Source organism: Durio zibethinus, chromosome 15, assembly GCF_047325235.1.
Source record: "Durio zibethinus cultivar Kanyao isolate XHJ-2024 chromosome 15, ASM4732523v1, whole genome shotgun sequence".
NCBI classification, from domain to species: Eukaryota; Viridiplantae; Streptophyta; class Magnoliopsida; order Malvales; family Malvaceae; genus Durio; species Durio zibethinus.
In genome coordinates this window covers 9,049,416-9,065,873 of record NC_143176.1, presented here as the reverse complement: position 1 = coordinate 9,065,873, position 16,458 = coordinate 9,049,416, and the positions used below count along the sequence as shown (strand labels likewise).

At 28.6% G+C, this 16,458-nt stretch overlaps 2 protein-coding genes across 4 annotated transcripts; both read left to right on the top strand.

The window, feature by feature from the left end:
- Positions 1–1,174: 1,174 nt before the first annotated feature.
- On the top strand, positions 1,175–7,481 carry LOC111301760 (transcription factor bHLH35-like). 2 transcript variants are annotated; one of them, XM_022897695.2, is made up of 5 exons: positions 1,175–1,392; positions 1,520–1,682; positions 1,812–2,042; positions 2,154–2,324; positions 7,139–7,481. In XM_022897695.2, the coding sequence occupies exons 1-5, from the start codon at positions 1,313–1,315 to the stop codon at positions 7,229–7,231; spliced, it is 738 nt and encodes a 245-aa protein (XP_022753430.1). In that variant the 5' UTR covers positions 1,175–1,312; the 3' UTR covers positions 7,232–7,481. The 2 variants fall into 2 exon arrangements, with proteins under 2 accessions (XP_022753430.1, XP_022753431.1); XM_022897696.2 differs by having other exon boundaries at positions 1,178–1,392; positions 1,523–1,682.
- A 3,900-nt stretch (positions 7,482–11,381) lies between these two features.
- Positions 11,382–16,020, top strand: LOC111301759 (RNA-binding KH domain-containing protein PEPPER). Of its 2 annotated transcripts, none has more exons than XM_022897693.2 (6): positions 11,382–11,753; positions 12,071–12,320; positions 13,780–13,928; positions 14,007–14,267; positions 14,961–15,155; positions 15,528–16,020. In XM_022897693.2, exons 1-6 carry the CDS (start codon positions 11,496–11,498, stop codon positions 15,693–15,695), a joined length of 1,281 nt encoding a protein of 426 aa, XP_022753428.1. In that variant the 5' UTR covers positions 11,382–11,495; the 3' UTR covers positions 15,696–16,020. The 2 variants fall into 2 exon arrangements, with proteins under 2 accessions (XP_022753428.1, XP_022753427.1); XM_022897692.2 differs by having other exon boundaries at positions 11,472–11,753; positions 13,777–13,928.
- Positions 16,021–16,458: the final 438 nt, after the last annotated feature.

Sequence of the window (16,458 nt, the reverse complement as noted above, 5' to 3'; positions counted from 1 at the left end):
CTAAAGGGTAGTTGGTCCTAAATGAAGCTTCAATATATTTGTCTGTCATCATGCTTTTATGTATATTATTAAAGTTATTGTCCTGTTGAAGTTTTGGTAGTAACCCTGGATCATCAGGCCTATAGCTAAACTTATTATATTCATCAATAACAGTTATCTCAATAGGATTCTTAACCTCCTTTTTAGTTTGCACCAATGGAACCAAATAAGAACTACCAACATGCTTTTTTCCTCTTAGCACTGGTTGGGTTGGAGATTTTTTTTTTTTTGCAGTAAGGATTTCAGCATCTTGGTCAAACTATTGTGATTCTCAACCATCTTGATTTCCAACACTTTTTTTTTTTATCTTCCTATAGTTTTGACATGAAGGTCTGTGTTGCCTTCATGTCCTTCAACTGCATCAAAATATTTTGAACCTGTTCATGTAAACTATTCAATTGAGTACTTTCAACCATAAAGAGTTTTTCTTACTCTTTCCCAATGTTGATATAAGATTGCAACAGGCTCTGATACCAATTTGTCATGACTCAGTTGTGACTTGGTTAGGTTTTAGAAATTAAGAAGAGAATAAAGAAAAATTGAAAAGACTAAAAAAAAAAATAAAGAAGAATTGAAAAGACCAAGAAAAAAATAGAAAGGGATTTAAATGAGAAATTATCTTTTTATTCGTAAAAATCAATTACAGCTATAAAATATTTGAATAAAATTATTGTGAAACTATTATACAAATTGTAAAAAATATAAATTTATAAAATATTATTAACCAATAAATTAATAACTGACCTAAATATCAATATATTAATAACTGATATCATCATTTTCTATTATAATCTTACTCATGTCGCTATTGCTTTTTTTCGTCGTCAAGTTCATCACATTGCGAAATTGTGAATAGATGAGTAAAAGAGATGTTTGACAAAATTACATGGAACAAAATAATTGTCCAAGGCAAGCGAAGACGGAAGAAAAATGATTCAATTATTTGGAGCGTGGAATACAAGCGGCATAAGAGAGAGTGGGGGTGTTTTAATACTCGTCGTCCTAGGCCGCATCTGGTTGACGGCTCTGATCCTTCTACGAAGGCAACCAAACGCCCATTTATTTTCTACTCGCAAAAACATTTTAGAGTTTTACCCTCTTTTTCCTTGTTTGGCTTTTCCCCAATCTCTCCCCTACATAAATTCTCACTTGTCCAAGCTGGAGTGAAAACGAATCTTTCATTCCTACCTTGCTTCCCTCTTTCATTTATTCCAATCTCCTCTGCCCCTTTTGTTTCTCTCTTAATTTTTCTCAACAACAACAAATCGAACCTATGCTTGCCATGGAGAATATTGGTGATGAGTACAAAAATTATTGGGAGACGAAATATTTCCTTGAAAACGAAGAATATAGGTACCACCTTATTATACCTTTCCAACAAAATTAATTTTGTTTTCGTTTTGTCCATTTTAATAAACTGCAAAGAATTGAATTATTTCACTAAAAAATAAGAAAAAGGGGGAATTTGTTTGAATTGAAGCAGTTGGGCAATTGATGAGTTCTCTGGGTACTACGATTCGAGTTCTCCCGATGGAGCAGCATCCTCTGCAGCCTCTAAGAACATCGTTTCCGAGAGAAACAGAAGGAAGAAGCTTAACGAACGCCTCTTTGCTCTCAGAGCAGTTGTGCCAAATATCAGCAAGGTGAATATATAAATTAACAAAAAAAAAAAAAAAACAATGATCTCTCTCTCTCTCTTTTCCTTTAAAGAAACGGGATTCTTTTTGGGTTGATAAATTTTGGTTTGATCTTGTTGAAAATTTGATTTTCAGATGGACAAGGCTTCGATTGTCAAGGATGCCATTGACTACATCCAGGAACTGCATGACCAGGAAAAGAGAATTCAGGCTGAGATCATGGAACTGGAGTCTGGAAAACTGAAGAAAAATCCAGGATACGAGTATGAGCAAGAGCTACCCTTGTTGTTAAGATCCAAGAAGACCAGACTGGAGAACATTTTTGATTATGGTGGATCAAGAACTTCCCCTATTGAAGTTCTTGAAGTACTAAAACCTATTCCCTCTGTCTCATTCATATCTAGTAGTAATTGTCTTCAAATTTTCTCTTCTCCAGTTGAAGTAACTTTATCTTTCTCTCCTATTTTTTTTTTTTAGCTGAAAGTGACACATATGGGAGAGAAGACAGTGGTGGTCAGCATAACATGTAGTAAAAAGACAGACACGATGGTGAAACTATGTGAAGTTTTTGAATCCTTGAAGCTCAAAATTATTACAGTAAACATCACTGCTGTCTCTGGGAGGCTGTTGAAAACTGTCTTTATTGAGGTAAGTCCGCTAAATTTTTCTTTATATATTTTTTTTGTCTGCTCCAATCTAACTTGTTTCATCTTTTTTCTCATTATTAAACTATTCACAAATCATTTGGGATGATATGTTTCTTTTTTATGAATAATCCCATAATCAAACTGTCATACACTTTCAGCATTGTGCTTTCGATTTTTATGACTTTATCTCCTCTTATGTTGTTCCCTTTCAAGTTACAATCGCACACATGAAAGCTGCTATAGCTGGTAGTTATTTTGAAATGTACCATACGCGACAACATTACCCGTACATGCCCATTTAAATAAGTTTTTTTAATATAAAATTCAAACCCGATATTTATTTAAGATAAATATTTTGTTTAAAAAAAATTCAGTTTGACAATAAAGTAATGATTGCACATATTTATATTTATATTTTAATTTAAAATTTATGAAATATTATTTTTTTAAAATATCATTTCCTAAAAATTTAATATATTTTTTAAATAGAAAAAATTATTATTATTAAATAAATATTAATCAAATTTGAATTATAAATGATATTTTTAATAATTTTTTACATATTATTAATCTTTTCATTAAATTCTATTAATTTATATATTTTGTTTTTCAATTTTAATTTTTATTGAATCATTTTTAATAAATAATTTTACAATATTCACAAAAAAAAAATTATATAAATCTTTCTCTTAGTTCAATTTGAAAGTTTAATGGTGGGATAATTATTAAATAACCGTGTGCTTGGATTCCAAGCATTACTGCATACTGAGTTGATCTACTAATTAAATTGTCCTTAGACTAAATGATTTTTTATAGATTTTATTCAAATAGGAGGTTAAAAAAAATCCTCTTCAAGGCTTAAATCTGACTTCCTTTTTGCTAATATTTTTCATATTTTCACTTGAACTGTTAAGGGATTGACTCGATCTATATTTCTAGTAATATAAAGTATCTGTCGGTGCTCTAAATATTCCTCATTGGCTCTAAATATTCTTTTTTTTAAATAGTTATTATTAAAAAAACTATATATATCTAAATTTCTAAAAAAAATTTAAATTTCTAAATTGCTAGTAATAAAATTAAGAGCATTATTTATTGGATTATTTAATGCTAGTAATTTTTTTAAAAAAAATAGGTGGCATACATAGTTTGAAGGGTATAAGAAATTTTTAATAATTAAGATTCAATTTTTAACTGTTTTAATTAAAAAAAAAAAAAAAGGGCCCAAAAGATTTGGAAACCTATAGTCTTAACTTTAATAAAGTGGATGACCCATTTATTACAATCAAAACAACTTAGGGCAAAAGTGAAATCCAGTGTCCCAAAAAAACCACTCCCGCATCCAAAGTAAGAAAACAAAAGGACCCCATACTTCCACTTTAAACGTGGTCTATATTTTTTTTATTTTTATTTTGAATAATAGCATAATGCTTCTAACTTTTTTTATTTGCCTTCCCCTTTTCAACTTATTACCCTTTAATTCTTTCAAGAATTCTTTAAACAAATTCAAAATATCCAAAATTAATTATTCTGTTATATATTAACGGATGTTGGATCAGATGGCAAAAGAATTTGTTTTTCTTTTAATTGTTTGAGTTCGAATCCATTAAAAAGTATATATAAATTAATTAGATTTGACATAAATAAATTTATTTAAACCAACTCAAATAAAAAAATGTACATGACAAAGCCTCAGATATCCTTAGAACCCAACAGAAAAAAAATAAAGAATAAATATTTCCTATAATCTTTTTTAATTTATTCTCTTTGTCTAAAAAAACTTATCACATGTTGATTTTTTTATTGATTAAATTTTGTCTCGTTTTATTTTATATTTATAATGATAAAAATTGGAAAAATGTTTTCCAAAAAAATGAATGATCTACTTTTTTGGATATATATTTTTAAAATTTAATTAATGAAAATATTTAAAATAATAAATGACAAATTTTTAAAATTTTGATTAAAGTAAAGTCAATCTGTGACAATTTTTATGAGAACAAAAGAGTATTATTTTTCTTCCATTTATAAGTTCTGTTAGAGTTCAAAAGTTTGTTTTTTTTTTTTTTTTCGTGTTTTTATCAACATCATCAATAAAACAAATAAATTATCATGTTTATGCTATTTTCCTTTTTTTCTTTTTTTGTCACTTCAAATACTCAAAAAATTCAGATATGTGATATCATTTCGTTGATATGAGACAAGAAGTAAATTTTGGATGTCTCTAGTGGATCAATCAAGAGTGCCCATGTTTTCTGTCAAAATCTTAAAAATTTCTAAAATTTCTCATCAGAAAATTAAATTTGTAGTAGGTATTGTAAAATGGTATCTCACACAACAATGATCTTATTAATTTTAAACACATTTATTCATCTATATAATGTAGGTGAAGTATAAAGATGAGATAAGATATCACTATCAAATTATTTTTAAAATGAAATACCAAAATAAAAAAAAATTATATTATAACATTTCTTTGAATTTTGAAAGGATCATTTGGGCACTGCTAATTTACTAATTAAATACTTTTTTATGACATAAAATAGATCAATCCATCACAAATTACATTAATAATAATTTTAAAAAAATTGCAAATCATGTTTTCAAATTTGTTATGCAAGGAAAACTATTTTTTTTTTAATGAAAATTATGGCACACGGGCACTTGGGCAGAGGCCTCAAGTTGTAAAGAGAGATCTTAAATTCAAATACTAATGGTAGACTGTAACAGTATTTTTTATACTTAATAATTTTAAATATGACACATAATAAAAAAATATAAAAATAATATAATTTAAAATTTTGATAAAAATTATAAATTTAACAAAATTAAAAATATATATTTTATATTAAATGTATTAATACGAATTATAATACATAATTTTTATATTTTATATATATTTAATATAAAATAAATATGAAACAAATATACAAAATGTCTAATCTAATGTGTTCTTAAGGAAAAGAAAAAATCTGTATTGGTGGGAAGCTAGGTCGGCATCCATCAAAGAAACTTATAAAATTTGTTCACATGACATATAATGTGAGAGGAGGACCAATGAATAATAACAAGTAAAAGAAATTATCAATGTTGGTTTGAATGATAACAAGTTTAAACTTTTTAAGTAAGATTTTAATTTCGACTGTTATAAATATAAAAAAATAAATTCATAAAAATTTATTTTTTATAAGATTTGATCTAATTTAATTTCGGATTAATCGGTGTTTAAAACCATTGAAATGGTTAGGCTTTTTGTGGGAGCAAAGGCATACAATAAAATCTCCCACATTTTGGGCCAAATGACAAAACCATGTTTCTAATATTGTTAGAAATTTTGTTTCCTGTAAAATCCCATGAAATTATCAAACAAAACTCGAAAGGCCTAGTAGCCACATAGAAACCTCGTGTCATGTGTGAAAACCAAAAGAAATCGTATCTAATCTAAAAGAGCAAAGAATTTCGCATGTGTTTAATGTGTCATTCTCAGTTCTCACACCTTTCTTTAATGTCAACATGGTTTTTGCAGCATGCATAATTGCATCTTTCACATATCCAACTCTTTTCTCGTTTTGTATTTTTTTTTTTTTCCTTTTTTGAGTTTCCATTTTCAACGTTAAACAATGCGTGACTTTTGTTTTTTTTTTTTTAGATTTACATGTAGGTTTGTCGAATGATAAAGAAATTAATGGATGATGGTTTACTGAAAAATAAATAAGAATTGAAGTAATGATATTAGTTGAGCGCAATGGAATAATTATTGTATTTTTTTTATAATATCATAAATAATTTATAAATTATAGTCAAATATTTAATGTAAAATTTGGATTTAAAAAAATTTTAATATAATATTTAAATTATAAATATGTTAAATAATATGACATTTGAATTTTTTTATTAGTCATATATCATCATTAAGAATGAATTATGTTAAGTATAAATATCATATTAATTAATAAATTCATAATTTGATAATTATATTAAAAATTTTAAATTTAAATGTCACATTAAATATTTTAATATAATTCAATATTAATTTTTTTTAAATTTCAATCTAAGTTTATTTTTTAATTTATTTATAATTTGAGAAAAGAAAATAAAAGATTTTTTTTATGTTATTGCTACATCATCGGATAGATAGAGCTGATGACAGTTGACGCTCTAAAGCGCTAGTTAGGTTAGATCTGGACTTCTAAAAATTTAAATAAATTTGTTTTAAAAAATAATTTAATTAAAATTTAATAAAAAATTTAAATTCATAGAATGATAGAATTTAATATGAAGAATAATAATATGTAAAAGATTATTAAAAATATTATTTATACTTTAAATTTATGGCAAAATTTTTTTTAATAATTTTATTAAAAATGTTAATTTAAAAAATATATCAAAATTTTTTTGTTTTTTTAATTTACACATTTCATCTATGTAATAAGTTTTTTCAATATACCGTTTTTTATTTTTTATTTTAGTTTTTATTTAATCATTTTTTAAAAGAAATTCACAAATTTTATCTAAAAAATTTCTTCTAAGTTTTTTTTTTTTTTTTTTTTTTTTGTTTTTAAATGCATAATCACTAATCATTTCCCAGATTTTTTTGGGTAAATCGATTTGTCTTATTTCTAAAAAAAAAATGTTGAATTTGCAGCAAGCTGACAGCAAGTTGAATTTGCCGCCATTTGGTTTTTTTTTTTTTAATTATATTTACTTTTGAGATGAATCTTTGTTTTAGAATGTTAATTTAAGCTTCTGTATGTCCATCCACATAGAATAGTGCTAAATGCCTAAATCAGTTTGAATTGGTTGATATAAATGCAGGCTGATGAAAAGGAGAAAGATGAGTTGATAAAAATGCAGATTGAAACAGCCATTGCAGCTCTTAATGATCCACAAAGTCCCATGAGCATGTAGCCAAACCAAACCCCCATGCGTGGCCTTTCTTAGTTTTCTGCATCAAAGTCACATATAGTCAGTCAGTCAGTCAGTCAGTCAGAGTTTAGTTTTTCGTTTCTTTTGGGAAAATCTTCATGGTCTAAATGTAAGCTTAATGGCCTTGTCTGCTGCTAACCACTCTAGCAACAGCAGCTGTGCAATCAAACTCTCAGTTTATGCTTTTAGTGCATTATAAATTCACTATCTTTTTTCTTTTTTTTCCCATAAATTTGTTCCTTTGTTTTTTCATATTTCATAAGCCATTAATTATCAAGCTACAGCTTATGCATACTCCCCTTGTGTTTTGGTTAGAACCATGACCACCCATCTATATATATATATATATATATATATATATATAATGTTAAACTCAAAATTATATGTTTAGGAAAATATAATGATAAAAATTTAATTCATTTGAAATTAAAAATTATTTATAACTAGTAAACTCAAGTTAATCAAAGAATTGTAACATTTAAATACAAATAACTTTTGTTACTTTATATTCAATATAGATATATACAGACTAAAGAATAATATATAGGAACATAACAAATTTAGATTTGAAAGAATCTAACTAATTTTTTTATAAAAAAATTTAAAATTATTAAAAAATAATATATACTTATATATATATATAATTTCAAAATTTTGAGAGTCATTGGCTCTTAAGTAGCACTTGGTATGATTTTCAAAATCATCATGATAATTTTATTATTGATGTAATCTTATTATTAAGGTAATCTTATCATTTGTGATTTAAAGTTGCTTTGTTTGATTCGCAATCATTAATTCATAGAAATAAAATATCACTATATTTAGTGTTGCTAAAAATTAAATATTATTTTATTTAAAAGTACCAAAATAACTATGTATATTATAATAGTAACACAAGTTAATAATTTCAATATTGTTTAAAGATAATAAATTTATAAAAGATTAATAATAATTTATTTACTTCATAATAAAATATAATAAAAATATTAAATTAAAAAAGATATTTATTAATAGGTAAATTAGTTTTTATAATATAAATTATGTAAAAAATAATTGAATTAAAAAATAAAAATTAATCTATTAAAATCAAAAAATTATATTATAAGCATATAAAACATTAAAAAAAAGATAAAAGAAAGCACACAAATGATTATATTACAATGAACAGTAGTTTGAAAATATAAAATTTATAATACAAATAATCATTATTAATTTTGATAAGAAGTAAGTTTTTAATTTACTTATTAAAGAAGTAATATTGACAATTGTTAATTTTATATATCACTTTATCTTGGTGATAAAAGTTTCTACCCTTTAGAAGGGAATTAGATAACCTTTCAAGGTAATAATTTGATCACTATCGATAACCTAAGATTATCACAATATAAGATCACCAAGTGGTTATCAAACATAATAATCTAATCACCATATATAAATCATCATAAATTTTTTAGTGATCAGCCTATACCAAATATGACCTTAGACTCATGTAAGATAAAGTACATGCAAGATATGTATATACACACACATGCACGAACATAATCATATATACTTATTTAGCGAAAGCGAAAGTGAAAACTTGATTGAATTACTAGTTATTGAACAAGATCACAATACGAAAATTGTTCATTTCTACAACGTAAATCCTTCAACACATCGAAACAAGAGCTTTTCTTAAGAGTTGTACAATGCCTGCTTGATTGCTTTCTTTCCTTTTATTCCCATTTCTTTGTGAGAAACCTTTTTTTTCGTCAATTCTTAATGGTTGAATGCTACCATTATATAACAAAAAAAAGATGGGTGGCATTTACTTTTCTTAAATGAAAATTTGTAAACAACCAATGCAATTTTTATGTTGTTTTCATTAAACAATAATTTTTAAAGGTAGTTTTTTTGTAACATCAGATTAGCACTCATTTTTGTGCGATTATACTAACATCTCCCACCGCACAGTGAGTGTTAAACTCTTATGATCTTGAGAACTTTTTCTCTTTTATTTACCTCGAGTTTATACAAAAAAATAAGTCATACGACCATCATACTTTGAGAGCTCAGTTGCTATACAACTGTTAGGTGTATATAGTAGCTTATAATCACATTTAGTCACTTATACAACTATTAGGTATTTATAGTAACTCTTAAGTACAAGTAAAGTAAGTATATAGCACCTTAAACCCATTTAGTCATATTTCAAGTTTTTCATGATCTCTCTTTTATTATAATGCATGATATACTTCTCTATTCATAATAGTGTTCAACGTTTCAAACATAATTGGTTGGCCTGTGAATACAATCAAATGTGACACCAAAATGATCTTCCCTCATTCTAAAATCTTTTCATTTCAATTCAACTGTTACCTAGATATGTTTTATTAGATCGAATCATCTATGATTATTGACAACAATCCAAGATAGCTAACATTGAGCTAAAACTTTAAAAAATAGTCGAAAGTTCTTAAGGGTACTAAATATCATATCCTCTTATCTCAAGGGCTCACACAATAAAAAATAGAGATCTATTCTTTTTTTACCCTTGCTGGTCAAATAATGCATATGTAATATGAAACACATACTACGGTATTACTTTTATTTTTTCGGGAAGCATATGTCTGTCATCATTTATATATCAATATTGGTTTAGATGCTCTCAGTATTTAACTTAAGTCCACAACTCTACTTGATTTTACATAATCAATAGGACTTTCACTTAGAATTTAAGACAAACAAAATGAATTGTGGAATTATTCACTTTTCATCACAAATTTCAATATCAAGTGACCTCATCTTGACCATTTATCTAGGTAATTTCACTTTAAGCATGGGTTCTTGATCCATAGCTTAAAACTAATTTCATCTCCATTATGCCAAACTATTGAGGTGATTTCCTATATAAGAAGACTAATCATCTGTCTAACATAACTTTCAAAACATATCATATAGGTACGTTTACATATACATGTGTGCATGCATCACAAAATAAAATACTAAACCTTAATGGCGCTAATTGTATTCAATATAAGTTAACTCAAATGGAAAAATATCATACATTGTTTATATAAAACTATTCAATCAATATATGTACTTCAACATCTACGTAATCCTAGAAATCTCGTGTGGCTATTAAACACATCTTTGGATATGGGCTTCATAAATGGATCTACAATAATTTTATGCGTAGAAATGTATTGCATCTTGACTTTCTTTTTTGCAGCCATGTCTCTCATATAGTTATACTTGGTATCTACATATTTGATTTTACAATGATATTTAGGATTCTTTGTGAATGTGATTGCAGCTTGACTATCGCAATTCATCAACATTGAGTTGGACTTATCCTTCTCAAATCTTAAATGATTCAAGAATCTCTTAAGCCAAATAACCTCTTACACTATCTACAAATTTAGCTTCCATTATAGATAATGTTATACAAGTTTGTTTCTTACTATTCCATGAAATTGTCCACTATTTAGTTAAAAAATATAGCCAAAGGTAGATTTTCTTTCATTTAAATCTCTTCCCTAATTAGCATTAGTACAGTCGACCAAATGCAAATCACTTCCTTGATAACATAATGAATAATTCACAATACCTTTTAAATATCTCAATATCACACAATAAAAGATTCAACTTTATTTTATCAAATTATATATTTTAAAATGAAAAAAAATCTCTTTTTATTAATTAAAATTAAAAATACATGAAATAAAAAATTGCACCAAATGAAAAAAATTAATCGTGAAATTAATTTACTTCTCTCAATAATTTTATAAATTATAAAGTAATAAAATGAGAATAATATAAAAATCTCATTAAATAATCGGTACTATTCATTAACACTTCTTTTAAAAGTTTTTATTTATATTATTGTTTAAAAACTCAAATGAACATTTTGTATAATTTAAAAAAATAAAATTTTGAAATTTAAAAACCTAAATTAAAATATGCCTGTGATGGATCAAGAATTGGCCAAACACCATAGATCTCAAACGACTTAGACCGAACCTTAAACATGATTTATATATATATATATATAATCTATCCTAGAAGCTGGACTTGACCCAAAAGCCTAGATCAAGGCTCAGCCCAGAGTTGGTCTGTACGTATATCATTGGAGAGAGAGAGAGAGAGAGTTTGTTTAATTTTATCTGCGAGTTGATTTTCTGGCAAGTCGAAAGCGAATCTTTCCAAGCTCCCACTAGTTCTTGCAAGTATATCCCCCCCCCCCCCCCCCCCCCCTTCCCAATCCATGGTAATCGAAGACGCCACAGAGAACGGTTCGGCAAAGAACCAAGCAGCAACCAGCACGGCCACAGCAGCCATCATTTATCCTGCAGTAGAGAAATGGCCCGGATGGCCAGGACACTGCGTATTTCGGCTGATTGTACCAGTTTTGAAAGTGGGCAGCATAATTGGCCGGAAAGGCGAACTCATCAAGAGGATCTGCGAGGAAACCCGCGCCCGCATCCGCGTCCTTGATGGTGCTGTTGGTACTTCTGATCGCATTGTAACTCTCTTTCTCTTTCCCTTTCTCTTTTTCCTTTGGAACGTAAACTGATAAAAATTTTCTTTTGGATAAATAAATTTCACCACTATTAAATCTTGAATCTTGGTTCTGGGTTTTGCCCTCTTTATTTGATATAAATTCAAACCTAAATTTCTGTTTTGTGTAACAAAACAATTGGAGTTTTGCATACAGATTAATTCTTCAATTTTTGAATTTGACTATCCGAATTTTTGTCTCCAACAAGATATTGGAGTTTAATATCCTGTTTTCTGGTTACCCTTTTGGCAGTTCCTTGAATTAATTGGCTTTTCTTATAGGTTCTAATATCTGGAAAGGAAGAACCAGAGGCACCTCTTTCACCTGCAATGGATGCTGCTATAAGAGTTTTCAAACGTGTCTCTGGATTGCCTGAAAATGATGGGGATGCTAAAGCAGCTGGAGTTGCATTTTGTTCAATCCGATTGTTGGTAGCATCTACACAAGCATTCAATTTAATTGGAAAGCAAGGCTCCTTAATTAAGTCATTACAAGACAGCACAGGTGCATCTGTGAGGGTGTTGTCAGGAGGTATGTTTTGGACATTTGAATATATTATTTCTATTCATAATACTTCTTTGGTTTCCCTTCTTTCTCATCTATGCATTTAGGTTTCATTTGGTGCATAGGACTTTGAATTGATAATTAATCCTTTACCTTTAATTAGTTGATTAATGAATTGTCATGATTTTGTAACATCAATGCTTATTTTGTGTAACACTTTTGTTCTGGTATTACACAATCCTTTTACCGTTCCATAGGGCTGTTTAATCCTACTCACATAAGATCATAAATCCAACAACTCGTCCTATCCTTTTATCAAAAAGCTCAAGTCACTGATAAATATGGCATTAAATAAGAAGTTATTCTATCCATTACTATCTTAGGCGTGAAATGAACCTTAAATCAATAAAGTCCTGGCTAAATTCTGCATGGCCCAGTGCATTACATGGATAAAAGATTGAAATTCCATGCTTCTTTATTCATTATTTCTTGTGTGCACACCTATGGCATGTATGTGCATACCTCATTTATCTATTTTGGGGGAATTCATGTGCTTTGGTATGTGTTTGTTTTGGCTGGAGGGCTTTGTTGGAAGGGGTTATTGTTCAAATCATCGAAATGTGCCCCTTTGTGAATTTTAATAAAGATTTAGAGAACTTAAGGGGGCTCTTTTTCCAATTGCATGTCTTCTTATACCTGTCTTGACTTGGCTGAATTATGGTTATCCTTTTCAATTACAAAAGAATGCTAGATAGTTATTAATTTGGAAGTCCATTTCTTTTCCAGCAAGTCATTTTGAGTTCTTGTACCTTAATATTGAAGTGATCTTTCTTGCTTGACAACTTTCACCATGTGAAGAATGAAAATAAAACCTTCTTTGGTGCCTACTGCCATCCCTCTCAAATTGAGGGTCTACCTTGATATGCAAAAGGTTTTTGGGATCTGCATAGCTGAAAAATCATCTTTCTGAGGCTTAGATAAGATATTGATACCACCTGTAAGGTGTTGGCTATATTCTAAATGGTAGATTTTATGCTGGAATTTGTCACATTATAGTAATCAACATGTGGCTGTCTTAGGGTGCAATGTCCAATAACTTATGGGGCTTTTGTTGGTGGGCTGAACACAATAGTCCTTTGTCTTGGTCTAGACTATTAGCTTCTAGTGTAGCAATTTTGGGCTATTAACAATAAATTTTGTTTTTTGAGTTACATATTAGTAATATGACCTTGAGCCTATTATATTTTAAGTTGGAAAGCAATCCCTTAAATGTAAAATTTTACTCTTCATCCTTGTTATGCTACTTTGTAGTAATCAAAATAAATAGATTTAAATGCTTTCTTTGATTATTTTAGACCATTTGTAATATAAATTTACAATAAGTCCAAGCTTTTGTATCTTATTTTCAGTTCAAAAAGTGCCCTATAAATCATAGGTTTTCAGATTCTATAAAATTTATGATGCACATGTTTTTTTGTTATAGCAGATGAAGTTCCATCTTATGTGGCAGCAGATGAGAGGATTGTGGAGTTGCAGGGGGAAGCCCTAAAGGTTCTTAAAGCTCTAGAAGCTGTGGTGGGGCACCTGAGGAAATTTTTGGTTGATCACAGTGTTCTTCCTCTTTTTGAAAAGACTGTAAGTTTGATTTCTATTAAACTGTTGTTATATTCACTGCAACTGTTTCATGCTGAGTGGTGTTGTCATTGTTTGCAGCACAATGCAACTGTCACTCAAGATCTTCAAGCAGAGACATGGGCTGAAAAGTCATCTCTGCTTACTGCTTCTCAAAGTGAAATTGGAATTGATCTTCCTGTTACAGCAAGGAGGGATTCTTTGTTCCTTGAACATGAAACACAGTTGGAGTCACGAATCCCATCTTCTGGAATTTCATCTTTATATGGGCAGGATCCTGCACGTTCGACAATACATTCTAATTCAGGACTTGTTCGATCTATCGTTCCTATTGTCACACAGGTTCGTTTTTGTCCGTGCCTGAATTTTTTTAATTCATTTTTGCAAAGAGGCAAGGGATTATGATGTCAAACAAAGAAGATAAAGGGGGCATAAGGAGATAAGATGCAAAATTAGAGGGCAAAAAGAATTGGGCAGAACAGAAATAGGGTAAATAAGAGGGGAGAGAAACAAAGAGCACCAAGGAGAGGGAAATCTCAAATTCAATATTCCAAATTCTCAATAACTCATAACCCAAAGCTGGTTGAAAGATAATCCATTTAAGTATTTATAGGCGTCGGCCATAAAACCCTACCACAAACTTAAAATGGCATATAAATCTATAATTAATAATAAATTCTAATCTCCATGACATTAACTACTATGTTAATTTGAAAAGATGAGAACAAAATCACTTTGAGCCATTTTTAGGTTCATTCATGCCTTGGTCTATAGCAAATGCTGCTTGAGTTGAAGGGCTTGAATGTAGTAATTTTTCCTCTGTTATTACATGTTCTTCATTACATACATTTAATTCAGTTTGGAGATTCTGCAATGATATTTTGTATGGTATAAATAGGCTTTTGAAGTGAAACTTTGTCATGGTTACCTAGACTTGACCTGCAACACTTTCTTCATACTATTATATATATATACATATACATATATATATTGGTTTATATATCATCATTTCTCTTGTTGCATTTCTGGAATCAGATTGCTCAAACAATGCAAATACCATTTTCTTATGCTGAGGATATCATTGGGATCAGAGGAGCTAATATTGCACACATTCGTCGCTCTAGTGGAGCCATTATAACTATGCAAGAGAGTAGGGGCCTATCTGATGAAATAACCGTGGAAATTAAAGGCACCTCATCACAGGTTCAGTTGGCTCAACAACTGATTGAGGTATGAGGCTTTCCTAGAAGACATATTTGCTAATTTAGACAAAACAAAATTTTGATTCGTTTCCCTGCTATCATGGGGCTCTTTTCTACCTTGTGACAATTTTATATAATTTATGGTTGAGAAGTTGATACTTTATTTAGTGCTTCACAGGGTAGAGAGTATAATAGGTAATTATTCCTGGCTGGTGTTTCAAGTTTCACTCCTATTACTATTAATTTTCTCTTTGGTTATATAAATAATGGAACTATGACTGCTTTGTATTATTATCTTTAATGAGGTTTATCTCTATGGATTTTGTTCTCTATAAATAATCTCTTCAATGTGAGTATTAGATTTACATGTTAAGATTGATTAATTGTTTGCTTAATACAGGAATTTATGAACAATCACAAAGATCCAGTTACAAGCAGCAGCTATAGAGACGTGAGTTATAGGTCCTCGTTTGCTCAGTTGGGCAGCACATCTTCACTTTCAGCACAACCCTACGGTGGATATGGAGGATCTTCTAGTGTAAGTGGCTACTCTACTTTTAGGCTTTAAGAGAATTATCATTTACCTTATTTAACTTTGGAGTCTCTTTTTGTCTGGTGGTTCTTGGTTGGGGGTTGAGAAGGGGGAAGGGAGAGGAGTGCGGAGTCAGGTTAAGTTTTAGAAATGTAATATATGTAAAGTTTCCACTTAACATTCATGCTTTCTTCATTTGAGTTAATAGGATAAAAGGAAAAAGATGTAGTGAATTACATCAAAGTAAGTTTGACAGTCGAACTTAAAACCTTTAAACATTCAACCTTTTTCCTTTATTTGTATTAATGTTGTTATACTGGAATTATCTGATAATAATAATAATAATGCCATAATTTGAGCACTTTTTTTTTTTAATTTTTCTTTATAATTAATTTAGAGAGAGATGCCATTGGCCAAGCTCCTTTGGATCGATAATTTTTAAAGCCACACTCGAGCCTAGCCCAACTTGTCTATTTACATCATATTATTTATTAGTAAAATAATATATTGGGCTTATATATATTATATATATATAAATATTTTTTTTTAGTTTTACGCGCTTTTTAAGGCTTTGATTTCAATAGATCAAATATATGAGATTAATTTTCTTTATTATTATTTTTTTTACTTCTCTTTTGCTCTTTTAATCTATTAAAATCAAATGTTAGAAAAATATGTAAAACTAATACATACATACATATATATGGGAATGTATTAACTTATACTAATGTAAAATTTTTTAATTATATATATTTTTCTAAATATTGATTTTAATAGATCGAGGGGATGAAATTATTAT

Bases quoted from the DNA above. Each gene is read 5' to 3' on its own strand.
- LOC111301760 (XM_022897695.2), top strand. From the start codon at position 1,313: ATGCTTGCCATGGAGAATATTGGTGATGAGTACAAAAATTATTGGGAG. The intron at 1,393-1,519 runs GTACCACCTTAT...TTTGAATTGAAG, and splicing joins CTTGAAAACGAAGAATATAG to CAGTTGGGCAATTGATGAGT. The intron at 2,325-7,138 runs GTAAGTCCGCTA...ATATAAATGCAG, and splicing joins TGAAAACTGTCTTTATTGAG to GCTGATGAAAAGGAGAAAGA.
- LOC111301759 (XM_022897692.2), top strand. From the start codon at position 11,496: ATGGTAATCGAAGACGCCACAGAGAACGGTTCGGCAAAGAACCAAGCA. The intron at 12,321-13,776 runs GTATGTTTTGGA...TTTTTGTTATAG, and splicing joins TGTGAGGGTGTTGTCAGGAG to CAGATGAAGTTCCATCTTAT. The intron at 14,268-14,960 runs GTTCGTTTTTGT...TTCTGGAATCAG, and splicing joins TCGTTCCTATTGTCACACAG to ATTGCTCAAACAATGCAAAT.